This window comes from Myotis myotis, unplaced genomic scaffold (genome assembly GCF_014108235.1).
Source record: "Myotis myotis isolate mMyoMyo1 unplaced genomic scaffold, mMyoMyo1.p scaffold_m19_p_5, whole genome shotgun sequence".
NCBI lineage: Eukaryota > Metazoa > Chordata > Mammalia > Chiroptera > Vespertilionidae > Myotis > Myotis myotis.
In genome coordinates, this window is record NW_023416357.1 from 80,350,111 (window position 1) to 80,365,691 (window position 15,581).

Consider the following 15,581-nt stretch of genomic DNA (forward strand, 5'->3'; position numbering starts at 1 on the left):
ACAAGCTTGCCGACGAAATTTCATCATACTTTCCAAATCTGCCTGACACCCCATTTGCACTTGCCAGAAGCCCGTTCGCAGTCAAAGCTGAAGATGTTCCTGAGACAGCACAAGGGGAGTTCATTGAACTTATTAACAACGATGCAGCGAGAACTGATTTCCCTACAATGCCAGTTACAGAATTCTGGATCAAGTGTTTGCAGTCATATCCTGTTCTGTCTGAGACTGTGTTGCGCCTTCTTCTTCCATTTCCAACAACATATCTTTGTGAAACATTTTCCAGCTTGTTGGTTATCAAGTCTAAATACAGAAGTAGACTTGTTGTGGAAGATGATTTTCGTTGTGCTCTTGCAAAGACTGCCTCGAGAATTTCTGATCTGGTGAGAAAGACGCTATCTCAACCTTCACACTGACGTTGGCTTTTTACGCATACTGTCGCAAAATGTAGCAATGTAGTTTACTGTTGTTATATTAAGACTGTTACCCATGCTACACCATGCTTCAAGACAAAATTTCATTTATTTGTAATTAGAAATATTTCATAATATATAATTACATATTGTTTTTGTGATTAATCACTATGCTTTAATTATGTTCAATTTGTAACAATGAAAATACATCCTGCATATCAGATATTTACATTATGATTCATAACAGTAGCAAAATTACAGTTATGAAGTAGCAACAAAAATAATTTTATGGTTGGGGGTCACCACAACATGAGGAACTGTATTAAAGGGTCGCGGCATTAGGAAGGCCGAGAAGCACTGTACTAAAGGTTAATGTTTGCATATCTTAGAACCAAGCAATTTAGCTGGTTGGTATATACTCAACAGAAAGGCATGCATATGTGCACCAGGCAATATTTTGAATAGTTCAAAATTGAATACAATCCAAATGGCCGTCAATAGTAGAATGGATAAGTAAATTGTCATATATTCATATACACTAGAGTACTAAAAGCACTAGAGTACTAACATAAAATGAGCAAATCATGGGTTTACACTACAACATGGATGACTCTCATAAAAACAGAATTGTTAGTGGCGGTATTTGACCTCAGTTCTTGAGTTCAGCAAAGAAAGAATTCAGAGCCAAGAACTCTAGTGCAAGAAGTTTATTTAGAAAGTCACAGAGGTAGAAGAAGTGAGCCAGCTGGGCTGCAGGGACTCAGGAGACAAGTTACAGAAGCCAAAGTGCTATTGGAGTTTAGGAGATGGAAAGTGAAGATACTAGTACATGCCTTGAGGAAATAAGGGGACAGGAGGAAGGTACCAACAGAGGGAGATAGAGAGAGTGCAAGTGCACTGGGTCCCTTGTCTTGAGGATTTTTTACCTGTTTTCTAAAGACAGGGACTTTAGGGGAGGACTCAGGGAAGGATCTCAATAGAATATTCATCAGCTTTTAGTTGTGTCCTTTCAGGATTGGTGGTTTCTACTGATTGGTCTGCACTATGGTAGGAGGTCATTAGTCATTGCATCTGGTCCTGATGTCAGCGAAGGCATTGCTTCTTCTGGTTTTGCTATTTCTGGGTTCGGAGCTGAAACACAACTGAGGCCTGGGTGTTATCTCTAGTTTGACCAAAACTCTGTGTTGATGATCAACAGACCAGAGGCTTTGTTCTAAGATTATTTGATGCTGATGAGAACCTCATTGTCCTGAGGGCTTAATGCTTAAGGAGGTGGTCACACAAGGGAGAAGGCAGCAGGTGAGGCAGGGTGCTGGATGAGGCCAGTGTGACTTAGCAATCTGTTTCACTTTCCCCATTCTACCTGCCAAAGAATTTTCCTAGCTTCTTACTCTCCTGCCTTTAGAATGAAAGAACACACACATAAAAGAATACATAGTTTACGATTACATTTCCATAAAATGCAAAATCAGGCAAAAATAACCTATAATGTTTATAGTTGGAAAGAAGAGAGGGTGATAGTGATAGAGAAGAAGGCAAAAACGGAAGCTTCTGGGGTACTGGTAATTTTTATTTCTTGACTTGTGATGATTACACAGCTGTGTTATCTTTTATTTAATGGAGCACTTATGATTTATATATTCTCATGTATGTTATAATTCAACTTTTTAAAAAGTGGAAAGTTTTGGCTGCTGCACCAAGATGTCTCACTCTCTCACAGTGAAAGTTTACTCTGGAAATGAAATCAATACTTTATTTGGATCTGATTTATTTTTCTTTTTTTTTAAATTTTTTTAAAAAATATATTTTATTGATTTTTTACAGAGAGGAAGGGAGAGAGATAGAGAGTTAGAAACATCGATGAGAGAGAAACATCGATCAGCTGCCTCCTGCACATCTCCCACGGGGGGTGTGCCCGCAACCCAGGTACATGCCCTTGACCGGAATCGAACCTGGGACCTTTCAGTCCGCAGGCTGACGCTCTATCCACTGAGCCAAACCGGTTTCGGCTGGATCTGATTTTTAATGGGGACAAAAAGGGGCCACTTACTAAACCTGACTAGATCAGGGAGGCCTGCATGGTGGGCCTTACAAACTCAAAGACTGAAAGTAACCACAGAGTGAGACAGTATAAGGACTTGGGCCCAAGAGTGGAAAAATACTCAGTGACCAGGAAGCCAGTAAGATGCGGTAGCTAGAAGGAATATCAGATCTGAATGTCACTACCCCTTCACACTCTGCTCAAAGCAATTGCAGAATTTTGTCTCCCTTCTAATAGCTTGCTTTTCCTGCCCTGACATGGAAAATTCCACAAAACTTCCTTTTCCCAAAAGCCTATTGTTTCTTTTTTCATGTCCTTTCAGGATTGGTGGTTTCTACTGATTGGTCTGCACACACCCACTTTGTCCCCAGCTTATAAAAACAGCCAAGCAAACTCAGTCCCCAAGCCAATTCAGAGAACCGTCCTTCCTTTTGTGCTGCCTCTTTTGTGCTCAAACATAAGCCTAATAAAAAAAATCTGTCTGGAAATTTCTCTGGGGTTTCCTCTTGTTGGGGAACTCAAGAACTCCAGCACCAATAACAACAGGATGATCTGAACTCAAGAAGTCCTAACTAAAAGCGAGCCGTGGCAGGTGGTGACATCCTAGGCCTATAGTTTCCTTGACAAAGGTCAGTATTTACTTGAAGTAAGCCTGTCTATCCCACACCCTCCAGGATAAGCTCCCACTGCCCCAGTGTCTGTGTCCATTGGTTATGCTAATATGCATGCAAGTCTATTGTCTTTTTGCATCTAAAATAACATACCCTTTGAGCCCTAGCCGGTTTGGCTCAGTGGATAGAGCATGGACCTGCGGACCCAAGGGTCCTGGGTTGATTCCAGTCAAGGGCATGTACCTCAGTTGCAGGCTCCTCCCTGGCCCAGGGCCTGGTCAGGACATGTGCAGGAGGCAACCAATTGATGTGTTTCTCTCACATTGATGTTTCTCTCTTTCTTTTCCTCTCTCTTCCACTCTCTCTAAAACCAATGGGAAAATATCCTCAGATGAGGATTAATGGGAAATAAAATTAAAATAGCATACCCTTTGAAAGTTTAAGCAACCCCCTTTTTCCAGACCCTCAGAGTACAACCTCATACCACTGAGACCACAGAACCCCTCATTGTCATTTTGTTGTTGTTTTTAAAAAATATATTTGTATATATTTTTATTAACTTCAGAGAGAGGAAGAGAGAGATAGAAACAGCAATGATGAGAGAGAATCATTGATTGGCTGCCTCCTGCTCACTGCCCTCCCTTAACCTAGGCATGTGCCCTGAATGGGAATCCAACCGTGACCTCCTGGTTCATGGGTCAATGCTCAACCACTGAGCCACACCAGCCAGGCAGAACCCCTCATTGTTATCTTGTTCCCCAAATACCATGTTCTACATGCTATAACTGTTCATTGTTAACCATCCTGTATCCTCCAATTTAAAAGAAGTATCTGTCTCTCCATTTTATTCTTTTTTAAAAAATATTTTTTTTATTGATTTCACAGAGGGAGGGAGGAAGAGGGAGAGAGAGAGATAAAAACATCAATGAGAGAGAATCATTGATTGGCTTCGTCCTGCACAACCCCTACTGGGGATCGAGCCCGCAACCTGGACATATGCCCTGACCAAGAATCAAACTGTGACCTCCTGGTTCAGAGGTTGATGCTCAAGCACTGAGCCACGCCAGCTGAGCTCTGTTGTACTCTTTATCCAATCTCAGAGATTTCCCTGCTCTGATTTCTTCCACCTCCCTAGTTTACCACCAATGAATTTCATGTAAATCCCACCCCCCTTTCATGTAACATCTCCTCCTTTGATTCTAATGTATAAAGTAAGCTATAAAACGGCCATTCTCTGGAGCATTTTCTCAATCCATTGAGATTTTGCTTCCTGCAATTGTCAGTTTGGCTCAAATAAATTCAGAAAAATTCTCTACAGGATTGGACGTTTCTTTTGTCAACATTAAAAAAATTAGGGTTTCCATACCAAACCCCTCCGTGCTATTAGAATAAAGACCAATTTGTGAACTTGCTGTCCTGAGGTTAAACCACTTTTAAGAGAAACCAGAAATTCATATTTTTATGTGAAATATCATACTGTTTAAATATCAATAACCCATTCAATTATTTTAAGCATAAGTTAAAACAGGCCAAACAAAATGTACCTATAGCTACATTAAACAAACTCCAGTTATGATCTATGGGCAAACAGGGAAATGCCTTCTCTTACAGGTATTCATAGCTTCTTGTCACAGCCAAGTTCTTCCAAAACACCACAAAGGTCACTCCAGCCAACTGCCCACTCGCCTTTTGGACAGGGATTTTTTTCTTGAATCCCTGACTTTTTCTGTGCTTAAAAAGCAGGACTGGACACCACAGACTTCTATCTCATACACTGTGACAGAAAGGGTTAGAGAGCTAAAAACAATGTGAATTGCTCCCCTTCCCCTCCACTGGGATTTCCCTGGAACAATCTCTTCTGGGTTTGTGTTTCTAACTCCTTAATAGACCCCAACACCCAACCACCCACCCTTCTCCTAAGGGTAAGGCTTCACCTTGCAATTGCTGCCACTGGAGTTCCTCTGAGGCAGACGGAAGGAAACTGAGAGCTCCCTCAGCCCCCTCTCCCGGACGTCAGGCAGTAATCAATTCAAACTGGAGGTTGCACAAGGGGAGAACAAATGAGCCAGCGACAAGAGGTAGTGGAGCAAGGGGAGTACTCACCCAAGCCAGGACGACCAACACCACAGTCAGAAGAATCTTGGGTAGTACTCACCCAAGCCAGGACGACCAACACCACAGTCAGAAGAATCTTGGGTTGTACTCACCCAAGCCAGGACGACCAACACCACAGTCAGAAGAATCTTGGGTTGCCCCATGAATGAACCCATGGCGGTGTAGATTTTTCTCCCAAGTAACCAGTATGAACCATGGATCTAGGTGGAATATAAAATAAAAATTTAATAGGCTTGTTAAGTTACTGAGTTACTTCTTGTAACTTTCCAAGAGAGGTACATGTTCTGCCTGATACTATAAACTATTCCAGACCCTGTGTCTTTCAAAATCCACCTTTCTAAGTCCTAGGTTTCCCCCAGAATTTAAAGTCTCTTTTTCTGGACTTTGAAACAATTGCAGCTTCCAGTGAGCAGTGTCTAGTAACATTCCATTCTGGGTTGTCACGTGTGCCTCTTGGTCTTTGCACTAATGACCTCTTTCACAATTGGGTTAGCTAATACTTCACCACACCGCCAAAAACATCAGTGAGAGAACATACATTGTCATTCACTTGTAAATTTTCATAAAATATATTTGGTGTTAATTGTAGTTCTTCTATTGATATATAATATCTCCAGAAGCAGGGATGGGGAACCTTTTTATCTGCCAAGGGCCATTTGGGTATTTATAACATCATTTGGGGGCCATACGAAATTATCAAATTAAAAATGAGCCTACAATATTTGGTCAAACATTTTTTTTTGATACATTTTATTGATTTTTTACAGAGAGGAAAGGAGAGGAAGAGAGATAGTTAGAAATATCGATGAGAGAGAAACATCAATTCAGCTGCCTCCTGCACACCCCCCACTGGGTATGTGCCCGCAACCAAGGTACATGCCCTTGACTGGAATCGAATCTGGGACCCCTCAGTCCACAGGCTGATGCTCTATCCACTGAGCCAAACTGGTCATGGCTTTGGTCAAACATTTAATTAACTCATTCTTAGTGCCTTAGCAGAGCTAGACCAAATGGTTTCATGGGCCTTATGTGGCCCACCAGAGGCTCAGAGATTTCCCACCCCTGCATAATAGGAGGACTTTAGCATGAGGAAGAAGAGGGCATCTATCTATCTGAGAGTGTCAGCATGGGTTATTCCAGAGGGTGACGGAGAGGTGACAGGTCTGAGTCAGAGTGGATTTCAGCGTGTCGATGCCCACCGCCCTGAAATACATACGATGAAATAATATAAGGTTAAATAAAGAGCTGGAATATCAAATCTGAAGAGAAATACAAATATGCCAAAACAATGATCAATGGGAGGTGGGAGTGGCCAGGGAGGGGTCGATCGGGGGGAAAAGGAGACATATGTAATACCTTAAACCATAAAAAAGAAATAAAACAACAACAGTGATCATTGTTATTTGTGCAAATTAGATTCTAAGACTGAATCAGCTGGAGTAAAAAGAGCAGTACAAACCATATAAGAATTTCCTAACCTCCAGTCACACACTAGGAATTTCATATGATTTTGCAATATCCATACCCTGTCTACACTATTTTTACTTAACATTTTCCTTTAAACTTACTCATTATAAAAATTCAGACATTCATTTTGAAGAGAGAAGCAATAATACCTACAAAAGATAGGTGTGGGCCCTGGCTAGTGTGGTCCAGTGGGTTGGAGTGTTGTCCTGTGTTGCGCCAGCACGGCCAACAGTGAACCTGAGGAGGGGTGGTGAAGGATTGAAGAAAAGACAGACAAGAGAACACAGCTGGGGCTCGGTGGATCTCCCATGCCTGGATGAGGACATGAAAGACCCAGCCTGCAAGCGGATGCTTTATTTTATAGTCTGATTAAAACAAGGGTAGGAAAAAAACCCAAGATGGCGGCATAGGTAAACACCGGAAATTGCTGCCTCGCACAACCACTTCAAAAATACAACTAAAAGACAAAACGGACATCATCCAGAACCACAGGAAGGCTGGCTGAGTGGAAATTCTACAACTAGAAGGAAAGAGAAAAGCACACTGAGACTCAGAGGAGGTGCAGTGTGGAAGTAAAGAGCAGAGGTATGGAGGTGCACGTGAAAAGGGCTGGCAGCTGAGGACACGGTTGTCTTTTTCAATCGGGAGGGAGTCTCAAGCTCCTGACTTCTCTGAACTCCAGTTCAGGGCGAGTCTCTGGGGACCCAGACTCATACAGGAGAAACTGGACTGTCTGGCATCAGTCAGAACGTGAAGGCGGCTTTCTCTTAGAGGTACTTGCAGTGATTAACGGGACACTGAGACATGGAGCCTCTTAGGGTAGGACTGAGGATCAGCCATAGCTGCTTGCTCTGCCCTGTTGATCCCCAAAGACTCTGTCCCACCCAAGCCGTGCGCAGAGGCTTTTGCATATGAAAGGCCTGGCCCTTTGCAATCTGAAAATTACCTAACAAACTGCAGCTGGGTCAGAGAAACCCAGAACTTACAAAAGAAGGCCCAAGGCCCCACATCAGCTTGCATTGCTTCACAGCTGGGTTCCTGATGGGTAGCCTCAGGAAGAGGCTAGATTAGCACCTCCTTAGAGATCCAAGTACCAGTGTACCCAGTGGTCAGAGTGGGACCATCCAGATTACAATTCCTCAGATCCATAGGGGACACACTCAGGGGGCAGACTCAGTGAGCACCAAAGCCCCACTGAAGCAAGTCTTGCCCCAGAAGGGTGTCTCCAGCACAGAAGTTCTCCCACTGCAGACACAGCTGATTCTCACAGCCAATTGGCCTGGAGGTCAATTCCTCCCAGTGATACCTACAAAAATCAAGGCTTAACTACAACAAGACTGTGCACAAAGCCCACAAAGGGGTGCACCAAGAGCATCCACCTCAGGTAATTGGGGAGGCTGAGCCACTGGGCCCTATAGGACACCTAGCACAGAAAGCCACTCTATCAACACAGGGAAGCATAAAAAATGCGGAGACAAAGAAACAGGTCACAAATGACACAAATGGAGGAAAGCAAACTACTGGATATAGAGTTCAAAACCACACTTTTAAGGTTTTTCAAGAATTCTCTAGAAACTGCTGATAAACTTAGTGAGACCCTCAAGAAATCTAGTGAGACCCTCGAGGTTATGAAAAGGACCAACTAGAAATTAAGCATACACTGACTGAAATAAAGAATATTATACAGAGTTCCAACAGCAGACTAGAGGATCCCAAGAATCAAGTCAAAGATTTGAAATACGAAGAAGCAAAAAACACCCAACCGGAAAAACAAAAAGAAAAAAAAATCCAAAAATATGAAGATAGTGTAAGGAGCTTCTGGGACAATTTCAAACGTACCAACATCCGAATTATGGGGGTGCCAGAAGAAGAGAGAGAGCAAGATATTGAAAACCTATTTGAAGAAATAATGACAGAAAACTTCCCCTACCTGGTGAAAGAAATAGACTTACAAGTCCAGGAAGCACAGAGAACCCCAAACAAAAGGAATCCAAAGAGGACCACACCAAGATACATCATAATTAAAATGCCAAGAGCAAAAGACAAAGAGAGAATCTTAAAAGCAGCAAGAGAAAGACAGTTACCTGCAAGGGAGTACCCATATGACTGTCAGCTGATTTCTCAACAGAAACTATGCAGGCCAGAAAGGAGTGACAAGAAATATTCAAAGTGATGAATACCAAGAACCTACAACCAAGATTACTTTACCCAGCAAAGCTATCATTCAGAATTGAAGGTCAGGTAAAGAGCTTCACAGATAAGAAAAAACTAAAGGAGTTCATCACCACCAAACCAGTATTGTATGAAAGGCTGAAAGGTATCCTTTAAGAAGAGGAAGAAGAAGAAAAAGGTAAAGATACAAATTATGAACAACAAATACACATCTATCAACAAGTGAATCTAAAAATCAAGGGAATAAATAATCTGATGAACAGAATAAACTGGTGATTATAATAGAATCAGGGGCATAGAAAGGGAGTGGACCGACTATTCTTGGGGGGAAAAGGAGTGTGGGGGGGTGCATGAAGAGACTGGACAAAAATTGTACACCTATGGATGAGGACAGTGGGGGGGGGGGGGTAAGGGCAGAGGGTGGGGTGGGAACCGGGTGGAGGGGAGCTATTGTGGGAAAAAAAAGGAGCAACTGTAATAATCTGAACAATAAAGATTTTAATTAAAAAAAACCTAAACAACAAGGGTAGATTAACATGTATACAAATGTGCTTGTTTTGGCAACACTTGCTGCACCTCCCACAGCCCATTAGCTACTTAGGAAGGAATTAGGGAGGGCTACAAGGTCAGGCTTAATTATGCTAGGAGAGTTCTGCCCTCCAGGCTGGGACTTGCTTGTGGCCCTGCCACAGGTCAGCCCGAGACTTGACCCTAGAGCCGTTCCCTACATTGTCCCATACACCAAAAGGTGGCGGCAGGTTCTATTCTTGGTCAGGGCACATACATAGGTTCAATACCTGGTTGGGAATGTGCAAGAGGCAACAGAATGATGTTTCTCACATCTATGTTTCTCTCTCTCTCTCTCTCTCTCTCTCAATTTTTTAAAAAGTAAAGGTGTGTGTATGTATGCTATTTATGAAAATTTCAAATTACAGAGGAGTATAAGGAAATAACAAAATTCCCACCACTCAGCTCTATCACATCATAGCACTTGGGTTTTGGGTAATGTTGAGGCAATATGATCCCAGTTTAGCCATGTGTTCTTAGTTTGCAAGTTTCTTTTTTTTTTTTTTTTCCCTCAACCTCTTTATTTTACAGATAAAGATACAAGACCCAGAAAGGTTATGACCTCTTCAAAAACACTCTGAAATGTTCCAGAGCCTACAAACAGACCAAAAGTTTCCTGATACCCCATTTTCTTTCAACTTTCCTTCTCATGTTTTAATTATTTTTCTGTTCTTTGTGTCTTATTAATTTTTTTGCGAGTTTTTTTTATTTGTGTCAGTTTCAGATGTACAGCATAGTGTTTAGATCAGCGGTATTCAAACTGTGAGTCGCGACCCCTTTGGCGGTCGAACGACCCTTTCACAGGGGTCGCCTAAGACCATCCTGCATATCAGATATTTACATTACGATTCATAACAGTAGCAACATTACAGTTATGAAGTAGCAACGAAAATAATTTTATGGTTGGGTCACAACATGAGGAACTGTATTTAAAGGGCCAGAAGGTTGAGAACCACTGGTTTAGACAATCATATATTTTACAAAGTGTTCCCCCCAATTTTTCCAGTACCCACCTGGCACCATACATACTTATTACAATATTATCCTATATAATAAAGAGGTAATATGCAAATTAACTCTCACACCCTCACAAGATGGTTGCCAATGACCAGGCTGGCAGGGGGGTTAGTGAGGGACGACCAAACGACTGAACAGCAGGCTACGTGGGGCAACCAGGCCGGCAAGGGGGGGGGGGGCAGTTGGGGGCAATTAGGCTGGCAGGGGGGGGCAGTGAGGGGTGACTAGGCTGGCAGAGGGGAGCAGTTGAGGGCAACCAGGCCAGCAGGGGGTGGGCAGTTAGAGGCAATCAGGCCAGCAGGCAAAGGCAGTGAGGGGCAATCAGGCTAGTGGGGGGGGGGGGGAGTTAAGGGCGACCAGGTAGGCAGGGAGGTGAGCAATTAGGAGCCAGTGGTCCAGGATTGTGAGAGGAATGTCCAACTGCTGGTTTAGGCCTGATCCTGGGGATTGGGCCTAAATCGTCAATCAGACATCCTCCAAGGGGTCCCGGAGAGGGAGCAGGCTGGGCTGAGGGCTCTCCCCCCCGCCCCCCCCCCACCCCATGAATTTCATGCACCAGGCCTCTAGTTGACTATATTTCCTATCCAGTTGACTGTTTTATAACTACCAATTTGTACTTCTAAAACCCTTCATCTTTTCATCCCCAGAGCTCTCCCATTTGGCAACCATCAATTTGTTCTTTGTATCTATGAGTCTGTTTCTATTTTGTTTGTTCATTTATTTTGTTCTTTAGATTCTAGATATAAGTGGAAGTATATGGTATTTGTCTTTCTCTAAGTGATTTATTTCACTTAGCATAATACTCTCTAAGTCTATCTTTGTTGTTGCAAATAGTAAGATTTCCTTCTTTTTATGATATTTTAATCTGAATATTTATTTTGTCTTCTGCTACTTTTCTGAATTCATTTATCAGTTCTAATAGTTTGTGTGTGTGTGTGTGTGTGTGTGTGTGTGTGTGTGTGTGAAATCTTTAGGGTTCTCTATATACTGTATCATGTCATCTGCAAATAATGACAGTTTTACTTCTTCCTTTTCAATTTGGATGCCTTTTATTTCTTCTTCTTGCCTGATTGCTGTGGCTAGGACTTCTGTGCTATGTTGAATAAGAGTGATGAAAGTGGACGTCCCAGTCTTATTCCTGATTTTAAGGGAAACACCTTTAGTGTTTCTCTCCATTGAATATGATGTTAACTGGGGGTTTGTCATATGTGGCCTTTATTATGTTGAGGTATATTCCTTCTATTCCCATTTTGCTGAGAGTTTTTATCATAAATGGGTGCTGGATTTTGTCAAATGCTTTTTTTGCACCTATTGATATAATCATATGATTTTTATCCTAAATTTTGTGTATGTGGTGTACCATGTAAATTGATTTGCAGATATTGTATCAACCATACATCCCAGGAATAAATCCCACTTAATCAAAGTGTATGATCTTTTTAACGTACTGCTGAATTCAGCTTGCTAATATTTTATTGAGGATGTTTGTATCTATATTCATCAGAATTTACTTTCTTTTTTTTAAAATATATTTTTATTTATTTCAGAGAGGAGGGGAGAGGGAGTGAGAGATAGAAGCATTAATGGTGAGAGAGAATCACTGATTAGCTGCCTCCTGCACACCCCACACCAGGGATGGAGTCCGCAACCTGGGCATGTGCCCTGACCAGGAATTGAACCACGACCTTCTGATTCATAGGTCAATACTCAACTACTGAGCACATTGGCAGGGCAGAATTTACTTTCTTTGTAGTGTATTTATCTGGTTTTGGAATGAGGATAATGCTGGCCTTGTAAAATGAGTTTGGGAGTCTTCCCCTCTCTTGACTTTTTTGGACTAGTTTGAGAAGGATAGGTGTTAATTCTTTGAGTGTTTGGTAAAATTCACCTGTGAAGCCATCTGGTCCAGACTTTTTGTTTGTTTGGAGTTTTTTTTTAAATTACTGTTTCAATTTTGTTGGTTATAATTGGTCTGTTCAGATTTTCTGTTTCTTCTTGGTTCAGTTTGGAAAGATTGTATATTTCTAGGAATTTATTCATTTCTTTCAGAGTGTCCAATTTACTGACATATAGTTGTTCATAATATTTTTTCATGATCTTTTGTATTTCTGTAGTGTCAGTTATTACTTCTCTTTCAATTCTGATTTTATTTATTTGGATTCTCTCTCTCTCTCTCTCTCTCTCTCTCTCTCTCTCTCTCTCTCTCTTTCTCTCTTATGAGTCTGGTTTAGGTTTATCAATCTTTTTCACCTTTTGAAAGAACCAGCTCTTGGTTTCATTGATCTCTTGTATATTTTTAGACTCTATTTCATTTATTTCCACTCTTATCTTCATTATTGTCTTACTTCTACTCACTTTGGGTTTTGTTTGTTGTCCGTTTTCTAGTGCCTTTATGTGTAAGGTGAAATAACATTATATTTTTCTTGTTTCCTGGTGTAAGCCTGTATTGTTATGAGTTTCCCTCTTAGAACTGTTTTCACTGTGTCCCATAGATTTGGGGTTGTTGTTTTCATTTTCATTTGTCTCAAGGTATCTTTGATTTTTTTTCTTGATTTTATTAACCCATTCATTGTATAGTAACATGTTATTTAGCCTCCATGTCTTTGTGTGTTTTCAGTTTTTTCTTGTAATTGATTTCTAGTTTCATACCATTGTGGTCACAAAAGATGGTTGATATGATTTCTACCTTATTAAATTTATTGATACTTATTTTGTGTCCTAACATGTGGTCTATCCTGGAAAATATTCTATGTCCACTTGAAAAGAATGTATATTCTACTGCTTTGGGGTAAAATGCTCTGAAAAATATCAATTAAATCCATCTGGTCTAATGTGTCATTTAAGGCCACTGTTTCCTTGTTGATTTTCTGTCTGGAAGATATATCCAGTAATGTCGAGGGTAATTAAAGTCTCCTACTATGACTGTATTTCTGCTGATCTCTCCCTTTATGTCCATTAAGATTTGCTTTATATATTTAGGTGCTCCTATGTAGGGTGCATAAATGTTTACAAGGATTATATCCTCTTGCTAGATGGATCCCTTTACAATTATGTAATACGTATTCTTCATTGTCTCTTATTATAGCCTTTGTCCTAGTCTATTTTATGTGATAGAAATATTGCTACTCCAGATTTTTTTCATATCTGTTTGCATAAAATATATTTTTCCATCTCTTTACTTTCAGTCCGTATGTGTCTTTCGTTCTGAGGTGGATCTCTTGTAGACCGTATATATATGGGTCTTGTTTATTTATTCATTCAGATACCCTATGTCTTTTTTTAGAGTTAAAAGCATAATTTTATTTAGATGTTGCTTGTACCTAATCTATAGTAAAATATACAAACAGATAAAAATTGCTTAATAGGAGGTTTTTTAATACCACTTTAAATTCTGTTTACAACAGCATTGGTAATACTGCAGGGTGACAGATATAGCACTCTGGTTTAGAAAAAAAAGTACTTGCTACTCTGGCTGATACATTCCCACTAGTCTTTAGTGGATTAAAAGTGGCTAGGATTCACAACCTAGCCATTTGGTGCTCAGAAAAGATTTTGATATTCTAAAAACTGAAATGAAAATGTTAATTCCTTAACAATATACTTTTACTAAAAGAAAAATATAAGCATACCAATATTATGATTTGGTTTGGAGCTATCAATAGAAAATCAACCATATCATGTTTGTGTTGCTAATGTGTGATACTGAGTGATCCTCTCATCTCCTCTGCCTCATTTATATGAGAAAAAAGTTTATAAAAAATTAAATTAAGATCTCAACAGTGGTCTTAAAATATTCAGTAAATCATGTTATAAACAGATGTGCTGTCACCAGCCTTTATTGTGCCATTTATGGAGTACAGGTAGAGTAGATTTAGCATAATTCTTAAAGGCCCTGGGAATTTTGGAATGATAAATGAGCACTGGCTTCAACTTAAAGTCACCAGCTGCATTAGCCCACAACAAGAAAGCCATTCTGTCCTTTGAAGTTCCAACGCCAGGCATTGACTTTTCTCTAGCTATGAAAATCGGCATCTTCTTCTAATCCAAGACCTTCATCTACATTAAAAATCTGTTTTTTGGTGTAGCCACCTTCATTAATTATCTTAGCAAGATCTTCTGAATAACTTGCTACCTCAATACTTGCTGCTTCACCTTGTACTTTTATATTATGGAAACAGCTTCTTAAATCTCATGAACGAACTTCTGCTAGCTTCAAACTTTTCTTCTACAGCTTCCTTAACTCTCTCAGCCTTCATAGAATTTGAGAGAGTTAGGGACTTGCTCTGGATATGCTTTGGCTTAAGGGAATGCTGTAGCTGGTTTAATCTTCTATCCAGGCCACTAAAAAGTTCTCCATATCAGCAATAAGGCTGTTTTAGTTTCTTATCATTCATGTGCTCACTGGAGTAGCATTTTTAATTTTCTTCAAAAACTTTTCCTTCCCATTCACAAATTGGCTGTTTGGTGGATGAAGCTTAGCTTTTGGCCTGTCTTAACTTTTGAGAAGCTTAATCATTTCTAGCTTTTTATTTATAACTAGAGGCCTGGTACACAAAATTCGTGCACGGAGGGGGGGCGCAGAGTCCCTCAGCCCAGCCTGCACCCTCTCACAATCCAGAACCCCTTGGGGGATGTCCAACTGCCGGTTTAGGCCCAATCCCCCCAAACCAGCAGTCGGACATCCCTCTCGCAATCCGGGACCACTGTCTCCTAACCGCTTGCCTGCCTGCCTGTCTGATCACCCCTAACTGCTCGCCTGCCTGTCTGATCGCCCCTAACCACTCTACCTGCCTGCCTGATGCCTCTAACCACCTCTGCTTCGGCCCCCGCACTCGGGACCCAGGCTTCGTCCTCCGGCTGGCTGCAGGCAACCAGGACCTGGGCTTCCCTCCCTCTGGCTGGCCGCAGGCACCCAGGACCCCAGGAGGCACCACCTGGGCCCCAGCTTTGTCAGGAAGGACATCTGGAAGACGTTCAGTCTATCCGGTCTAATTAGCATATTACCCTTTTATTAGTATAGATGAGAAATGTGTAAATCTTCCTTTCACTTAAATACTTATTGACCATTGTAGGGGTATTAACTGGCCTAATTTCAATATTGTTGTGTCTCAAGAAATAGGGAGTCCTGAAGATAAAGAAAGAGATGGGGGAATGGCTAGTTAATGGAGCAGGTAATATATA

The 15,581-nt window shown here is 41.1% G+C and overlaps 1 protein-coding gene across 7 annotated transcripts in view; it reads right to left on the reverse strand.

Annotated features, from left to right (window-relative positions):
* Nucleotides 1–15,581, reverse strand: part of LOC118656064 (NXPE family member 3-like) — a 64,990-nt gene that overhangs the window by 35,450 nt on the left and 13,959 nt on the right. For 3 of the 7 annotated variants that reach the window (XM_036308808.1, XM_036308807.1, XM_036308809.1), the window contains exon 2: nucleotides 5,270–5,377. In XM_036308808.1, coding sequence (XP_036164701.1) covers nucleotides 5,270–5,332 — 63 coding nt within the window. In that variant the 5' untranslated portion in view covers nucleotides 5,333–5,377. Of the gene's footprint in view, nucleotides 1–4,671; nucleotides 4,837–4,996; nucleotides 5,097–5,165; nucleotides 5,203–5,269; nucleotides 5,464–15,581 lie in introns of those variants that run through there. The other 4 variants (XM_036308810.1, XM_036308811.1, XM_036308812.1 and 1 more) reach the window with 4 other exon arrangements.